The 8,887-nt window shown below is 41.6% G+C and overlaps 1 protein-coding gene across 1 annotated transcript in view; it reads right to left on the bottom strand.

The window, feature by feature from the left end:
• Positions 1-371: 371 nt before the first annotated feature.
• LOC138946121 (cAMP-dependent protein kinase catalytic subunit PRKX-like) overlaps positions 372-8,887 on the bottom strand; it is a 38,529-nt gene continuing 30,013 nt past the window's right edge. The window contains exons 5-9 of the mRNA XM_070317625.1: positions 6,546-6,665; positions 5,224-5,319; positions 4,622-4,679; positions 2,254-2,331; positions 372-1,900 (exon numbers count right to left, since the gene is read on the bottom strand). Coding sequence (XP_070173726.1) covers positions 1,775-1,900; positions 2,254-2,331; positions 4,622-4,679; positions 5,224-5,319; positions 6,546-6,665 — 478 coding nt within the window. The 3' untranslated portion in view covers positions 372-1,774. The remainder of the gene's footprint in view (positions 1,901-2,253; positions 2,332-4,621; positions 4,680-5,223; positions 5,320-6,545; positions 6,666-8,887) is intronic.

The raw sequence follows: 8,887 nt of genomic DNA, 5'->3' as shown, positions 1-8,887 counted from the left end.
CCATCGGAAAAAGGTGACAACTGATGCCTGAACCCTTTTTCTATACTTCATAGCTATCAGCAGCCGTGCGCATTCCTTCGGCGTGCTGTTGATGCTCGATTTAGGCAAACGCCCACTTGAGCGTAAGCTGTAACTTTCGGTTTCCATACACAAAGTGACGTCACAGCCGGTTCTCGTCTACTGGCGGCCATTTCGAAGTCTCGTTTAGCAGACGAATTTGGCGGAACGTTTTTAATTAAATCACAATGATTAAGCTACGAATCGGTGAATTTCTTTACATTTTTGGAATCTTTAGGTGCATTTCTCTAACCTTCAGTCATCGGTTAGTGGTTCTAATAACCTTTAAAACAGCGTGGTCTGGTCCTTTAATACGACATTTTCTGTTCTGCAGTGTTGGACATGAACACAGTTTGACTTCCAACAAAGTTTCATATGGTAGGAATTCTGAATTTGTCAACATGCAATATGTTCGCAATACAAGCAAATCAGACAGGCCTTCGCCTTATCAATGCAACGAACAAACAAAGACTGGTATCAAAATAATTTCGATAAATAATGAATCAAAACCCATTTTCAGTACCAAATGGAGATCAACGTTTCTTCAAACAGTCTGTTCTGTTGATATGCGCGCGCGTTGCATAATCTCAGAATGGCAATAAATATTACTGTACATAAATTGCCAACAGTTGTATTGTCCACATTGCCTTTCTGTTTCATCTCTCACCTCCTCTTCTTCTTCCTACCACTCAGTGACGGGTTGAAACGATTCTGCTTTTATCACAAGCATGAATGTCTCCGATGCCGTGTGGAACCATGGTGACATTTTACCACTGCAAATCTTCTCTCAAGTTTGACACAAAACACATTTGCAGCAACAGAGTTGTGACCTGGGCAAAACAAGCGCGAACAATGCTAGGTGTTGGATGAGTGCCTTCTGATTTTAAACTCAATGTTTCTTTTAAAACGACAATTATGCTATTCTACTCATCCCGGACGTACATGATAATTGATGCCACGGATAACCGTCTTGGAAAATAATGTAATCACATGAACGAATGTCTGCCCTTGTTTTAGTAAAATACAACGTCCAAACTCAACGACTCTGAATGTCTGTCAGTATAAATGTGCACAAAACACCAGCGATATCGCACACAATGACGATTGGCTTTGGCTTTGCTGGTGGAGTCTTAGCAAGAAAACTGTTATGATTTGTTCTTCAAGATCCAATGGAGGCAAGGAGTGAAAGTCACAGGAAACGAACAATCCCCGCTTCTCTGTCCTCGAGTTGATGTTCTCTGGTGTCGGAACTCGGCAAAACGACAAAACTCGCAAAACACTGTGACGTGATTGCTGCACTTCCGCCGCACTTTTTTTCCCGAGGGATAGGTAACGCCAAGGAATTGCCTAAAACTTCCAAAAATGGCCGAAAATGTTACGGCCTTTTCGGAGAAAATAAACCCCAGCAACATCCCTATGTATCCCAATATTCAAGACATACATGCCAATGCAGCTTGGCACAGCTCCCGTGACAAATAGCCAGTGAAATATTTCTATTCGCGCGTACTCCATTTTCTTGTTTTGATAACATTCACAGTCATATATTCTCCATTTTCTTGTTTTGAAAACATTCCGAGTCATATCTTCTCCATTTTCTTGTTTTGAAAACATTCACAGTCGTATATTCTCCATTTTCCTGTTTGAGAAAGATACCAAAATCGTACGTTCCTCTTCAGGATATATCCACACTCGTGCGTTTTCTTTTGTCCAGAAATGTCTAGAACTCTTCAAACTGTTTCATTTCTGCTTCTGTGGCTGGCGCTGTTTTTCTCCAGTCTCCCTCCTCGTACGTCTCGAAGTTGGATGTGTCACCTTCGTGCGATACTTTGGGTATGATGGGTGCCTGCATGACAAAATGCAAGAAAATTAGAAAAGAAAAGAATACAATGGAATGGGATAAAATAAAACAGAAAAAAATCCAGTACAATACAAGACAACTCTATTGCTACCCCCCCCTCCAATAAATCCCCATAAAAATTAGATGACATGTTCTGTTTTGGTGTTTTTAATATGAGAAATATGAGAGTAGTCACAAAGAAACAGACATGCACACACACACACCCACGCACACACATTCATTGGAATTCTTTCTTTTTTTCTCGCTTGTTCACAACTAATTGTTATTGTCGCTGTCAGTGTATGCATTAGGCATCAAATAAAAGATATAATACATGAAATTCCATCCGCCAAACTCACCGTTTGTTTTCTGGATGGAACAGTGTCCCAGTCCACATTCTTGAACCATTTGTGCCGCTTAATGTCGTCTGCTCCGTTCTGCCCACACATACAGTAAATAAGTCATATATCTTTGTCGATTTAACACTTTCTACCCCACCTATGTTGACCAAGGCAGAGACCAGCTGAGCTGCAGCAGGTCACTCAGAATTGTAGTAACTGTGTAGAAACTGTGTATCAACACGCTGGAATGCAGGCGTTAGATCGACGTTACCGGAAGCGACTGAAGTGACTGTGTGTACAGATATGTCCGTACCAGGTCAGGTAGTGCCATTTGAGTGGGTACGGATATATATATCCGTACCTGGGAGACAATGAGTTTAACAGTGTTTAAAAAAAAAAGGTTGATAAAAAAACCATCATGATTTGTTTTGATAGCTATAGCTTATAGTGGTGATCCTAGGAGATAAAAACAACAACATACACATGATATCTTGGGGGAAATGTTAACATTTGCTGTTGAAACCAAACAAATATAAACAAAATTCAACAAAAATGAAAAGACAAGACAATTAGAATGGACGAAGATGAGGTATCCCTTTGTTAAATCGCTGTGTTGTTGTTCTTGTTTTTGTCATCGTCGTGAACTAACGATTTCATGAAGCACGGTCAACTTCAACCACTTTGAATAAATGGAGGGGACACAACTCCTGCCTCTACATCTGATCAGCACACAACAGTTATCTCCCTTGGTATGAGACCGTTTCTTTTAGGTTTCGTAACACTTCAACGTTCCGACCACAGCGATATGTGCAACATGTTTGGCGAAGTCTAAGCAAATTCATTGCGGACCTTAACGTCATTAATAAATGAAAATAATTTCAAATGATACTAACAAAATGTATTTACAAAAGTACATCAGGTTTGCAGTCGCAATCCAAAGTTTCTTCCAACAAATGACATCGGACAAGAATACTGAGAATAATGAAAATGGAAACGAAAACGCAAGACAGAAAATAAATGAAGGAAGCATGAAAATTTGAACGTTAAAGAAAACCAAAGGACAACCAACCAAGATCTTAACAAAACAAAGCTTCTAGAGTAAAAGCTAATTTCATCTTACAACCGTTTATTAAATGCTTTTTTAACCTTCGCCGGTGGTCGTGGGTCCGGGTGGACCCAGAAGGATGTTTAATTGCAAATATCTCTTAAACTAGTTGGAATGTTTTAATGAGCTTTTAAGAATGCCTCAGGCACCTAAAAAGCTCTTATGTCCTAACATTTCAGCGAGAAGTAATAAACAAGTCGCGTAAGGCGAAAATACAACATTTAGTCAAGCTGTCGATCTCACAGAATGAAACTGAACGCAATGCAATTTTTCAGCAAGACCGTATACTTGTAGCATCGTCAGTCCACCGCTCGTGGCAAAGGCAGTGAAATTGACAAGAAGAGCGGGGTAGTAGTTGCGCTGAGAAGGATAGCACGCTTTTCTGTACCTCTCTTCGTTTTAACTTTCTGAGCGTGTTTTTAATCCAAACATAACATATCTATATGTTTTTGGAATCAGGAACCGACAAGGAATAAGATGAAAGTGTTTTTAATAAATTGATTTCGAAAATTTAATTTTGATCATAATTTTTATATTTCTAATTTTCAGAGCTTGTTTTTAATCCAAATATAACATATTTATATGTTTTTGGAATCAGAAAATGATGAAGAATAAGATTAACGTAAATTTGGATCGTTGTATAATTTGTTTTTTTTTTTTTTTTTTACAATTTAAGATTTTTAATGACCAAAGTCTTTTAAGCCACGAAGCTGAAATGCAATACCGAAGTCCGGCCTTCGTCGAAGATTGCTTGGCCAAAATTTCAATCAATTTGATTGAAAAATGAGGGTGTGACAGTGCTGCCTCAACTTTTACAAAAAGCCGGATATGACGTCATCAAAGGTATTTATCGAAAAAAAGAAAAAAAACCTCCGGGGATATCATTCCCAGGAACTCTCATGTAAAATGTCATAAAGATCAGTCCAGTAGTTTGGTCTGAACACAAGCGGAAGGTATCGTCCACTGGACTACTACTATCACAGAAAGACTACAAGGTCTGTCACTCACCTTCGAGTCTTCTGTGTTCTTGGAGTCGCTTCCTGGGGAAAAATATTGTTCAAGACGGTTTGCCTCTTCCTACAGTCTGTGTAAGGTCAAATAAATACAGTTGAATGATTGTTTGAACTATTATGTGCCTTTAGTTTTCAGCTTCTGTCCGCTGCAGGTTGTTTTTAACCATCATTTGGACGAATCTTCGTTTGCGAGCCGCTAATCCACTTGTGTAGTCGATAACCCGGACGGGCGAAGGTTAAATAATTTTTATAATAGAAGGTTATTTACCTTCATGTTTCCAAGCCGTCTCGTTCTATCCTGTACGAGAAGTTTCTTGATCAGGTCTCTGTAGAAAGAAAGCTTCATTTACAAATTCATTTATTTCACCACCACCAATCTAACAAACATAAATGACATTGGTGGTATTTCAAAGCTATTGTAGACACTGAAACACTACAGAACTAAATGTATTTTTATGGAGAGAGAGAGAGAGAGAGAGAGAGAGAGAGAGAGAGAGAGAGAGAGAGAGAGAGAGAGAGAGAGAGAGAGAGAGAGAGAGAGAGAGAGAGAGAGAGAGAGAGAGAGAGGGAGAGAGAGTGCGTGTGTGTGTGAGAGAGAGAGAGAGAGAGAGAGAGAGAGAGAGAGAGAGTGTGAGAGAGAGAGAGAGAGAGAGAGAGAGAGAGAGAGAGAGAGAGAGAGAGAGAGAGAGAGAGAGAGAGAGAGAGAGAGAGAGAGAGAGAGAGTCCAACATTTATTCAATAATTCTCCCAGATTTTTCACTCCTTTGAAATCAGGGAGAACTTACAATATACTTTTATGTCACCTTCTTCCAATGACAATTCCTTTTCAAATCATCTTTCTTTTGTCTCGCTGATCAGAGGAATACTCACTTGGCCACGAGGTCAATGATTTTCGGCCACTCCACCTTGCCGGCCAGAATCTTTTCGTAGATTCCGAAGGGGTTGTCTGCATAGAATGGCGGGTACCTGAAACAATTATAAACAATCACATGATACACATTCTATAAAACAGCATGTACCATTCAAACTTCAAATTTCACCAATAAATAAAAAGTGTGAACTTGACATGTGACTGTATCTCAGCTTCTGTGAAATATGAGGTGTCTGCACACAAAATTTCAGTCATACACGATGATAAGAACAAACACTTAATCGACTTTTCTCCGTAAGACCTCTATAAAAATTGCTTTGATTTTTCTAAAAACTAACAATTAAAAAAAACGGCCACCACCTGACCCTCAGCCAGACTATACCTACCAGACATCATCTACAAAATGATCACCGAGAGTGAGCAGGACTGAGATGCACGAAAGAGATACCACCCCAAAGGGAGCCTGCCGCGGAGCCGGTTTTGTTGAAATCACACGCATCTCAGTTTCAACCAATCCGGCTCCGCGGTTGGCTCCTGTTGGGGTGGTAATTAACTCTGTCGTGCACCTCAGTTTCAACCAATCCGGCTCCGCGGTTGGCTCCTGTTGGGGTGGTAATTAACTCTGTCGTGCACCTCAGTTTCAACCAATCCGGCTCCGCGGTTGGCTCCTGTTGGGGTGGTAATTATAACTGTCGTGCACCTCAGTTTCAACCAATCCGGCTCTGCGGTTGGCTCCTGTTAGGGTGGTAATTAACTCTCTCGTGCACCTCAGCCCAGCAGTCTACGGCCTTAGGATCTTTATTCAAAATGATCTAATAGGCCTTGTAGAATTGTTCCTCTCTACCAACGCACACAGGTATAAACGGGTACCTACCCGACCAGCATCTCAAAGATAAGCACCCAGATTTAACACCAGTCCACTGCCTTGCTGTGAAGCTTACTCCAGATGATTTCTGGGGCCAGGTACTATAGTCCCCTCCCCTCCCAAACACACACAAGTAGAAACAGATACCTATTCGACCAGCATCGCCCGAAAGACCACCAGTCAACGGTCTTGGGACATTATTCAGAATAACCGTTTGGGCCAGGTACCATATAGTATCCCCCCCTACACACACACATAGATAACGGGTACCTACCCGACCAACATGATCTCCAAGATGAGCACCAGGAGAGACCACCAGTCTACGGCCTTAGGACCTTTAAATTATTCAGAATGACCTCTTTGACCAGATATCATAGTGCATCCAGGTATAATAGTGCAACCCGCGCCCACCCCCCCCCCCCCCACACACACACAGAGGTCGAAACGGGTACCTACCCGACCAGCATCTCAAAGATGAGCACCCCGAGTGACCACCAGTCCACGGCTTTGTTGTGACCCTTACTCAGGATGATCTCAGGCGACAGGTATTCAGGTGTCCCGCATAACGTCCACGTCCTGAAAGCAAACAGGTGAATTCAGGGTCAAAAGAAACCCTACCAAGATTTCCCACAAATATTCACAAGAAACGAAGGGAAAATCATACTTCCTGCTAAACAATTCAGGGTATATCAGCATACAGGGGTCGTTACTTCTTTTCGTGTGTGTTTTTTTTTTTATTATATCTAGTCAAGTTTTGACTAAATATTTTAACATCGAGGGGGAATCGAAACGAGGGTCGTGGTGTACGTGCGTGTGTGCGTGCGTGTGTGTGTGTGTGTGTGTGTGTGTGTGTAGAGCGATTCAGACTAAACTACTGGACCGATCTTTATGAAATTTGACATGAGAGTTCCTGGGTATGAAATCCCCGAACGTTTTTTTCATTTTTTTGATAAATGTCTTTGATGACGTCATATCCGGCTTTTCGTGAAAGTTGAGGCTGCACTGTCACGCCCTCATTTTTCAACCAAATTGGTTGAAATTTTGGTCAAGTAATCTTCGACGAAGCCCGGACTTCGGTATTGCATTTCAGCTTGGTGGCTTAAAAATTAATTAATGACTTTGGTCATTAAAAATCTGAAAATTGTAAAAAAAAATAAAAATTTATAAAACGATCCAAATTTACGTTTATCTTATTCTCCATCATTTGCTGATTCCAAAAACATATAAATATGTTATATTCGGATTAAAAACAAGCTCTGAAAATTAAATATATAAAAATTATTATCAAATTTTTTTTTCGAAATCAATTTAAAAACACTTTCATCTTATTCCTTGTCGGTTCCTGATTCCAAAAATATATAGATATGATATGTTTGGATTAAAAACACGCTCAGAAAGTTAAAACGAAGAGAGGTACAGAAAAGCGTGCTATCCTTCTCAGCGCAACGAATACCCCGCTCTTTTTGTCAATTCCACGGGCACTGCCTTTGCCACGGGCGGTGGAGTGACGATGCTACGAGTATACGGTCTTGCTGCGTTGCGTTGCGTTCAGTTTCATTCTGTGAGTTCGACAGCTACTTGACTAAATATTGTATTTTCGCCTTACGCGACTTGTTGTTTGTTTGAAACCGACATGCCAAAGACAATGGATTCAGAAAGAAAACACACTTAATTCATACCTCGCAAGCTCACGAACATTGTACGCGTTAATTCATACCTTCTGGATAGACAACAACAACAACAACAACAACAACAACAACAACAACAACAACAACAACAACAACAACAACACTTCTCCGTTTTCAAACTTCTTAGCTGAGCTTGGTGTTCGTGATTTTCGGCACTAAGATATATATATATAGATGAATACCCGCTTCGTCGGGTACGGCTTCGCCGGGAAGAAGTCGAGCCGAATACCCGGCTGCGCCGGGGGCTTTGCCGGCGCACCGCACGAAGGAAGGGAGATAAACGCGCAAAACACTGGAGAAGAGTAATACCCGGCTTCGCCGGGACAGTGACCTTCTAAAAATAGTATAACGGGAATATGGATTGAGCGTTGTCGACAGTGACCTTCTAAAAATAGAAACGGGAATATGGATTGACGCCACACGAAGGAAGGGAGATAAACGCTGAAAACACTGGAGAAGATAAGGAAGAGTTACTGGGAATGGATCCAGAGAAAAACCAAAATCGGTTCAGCGCTGCGCGCTGAGAGCACGTGTTGAAATATCTCATCGACCAGGTTGTGTCCGGGGTGTACCTGAATATGGCCACCAAATTTGAAAGAGATCCATCGAGAACTTTGGCCGTGCATCGCGGACACACACACACACACACACACACACACACACACACACACACACACACACACACACACACACACACACACACAAGTCGTATATCTATATATATATACGACTTGTGTCTGTGTGTCTGTGTGTGTGTGTGTGTGTCTGTGTGTCTGTGTGTCTGTGTGTGAGTTCGCGATGCACGGCCAAAGTTCTCGATGGATCTGCTTCAAATTTGGTGGGCATATTCAGGTAGACCCGGTACAGGACACAACCTGGTCGATATTTCAACACGTGCTCTCAGCGCGCAGCGCTGAACCGATTTTGGTTCCACCTCAGCTATTTTGGTTCCACCTCAGCTACCCGGGCCCCCATACCGACACACCAAAGCCAAAGTTCTCGGTGGATCTTTTTCAAATTTGGACACCGTATTCAGCTACACCCCGGACACAATATCATCGATGAGATATTTCAACACGTGCTCTCAGCGCGCAGCGCTGAACCGAATTT

This window comes from Littorina saxatilis, linkage group LG13 (assembly GCF_037325665.1).
Source record: "Littorina saxatilis isolate snail1 linkage group LG13, US_GU_Lsax_2.0, whole genome shotgun sequence".
NCBI lineage: Eukaryota > Metazoa > Mollusca > Gastropoda > Littorinimorpha > Littorinidae > Littorina > Littorina saxatilis.
The sequence above is the reverse complement of the archived record's forward strand: the minus strand, read 5'-3'. Positions and strand labels throughout refer to the sequence as shown.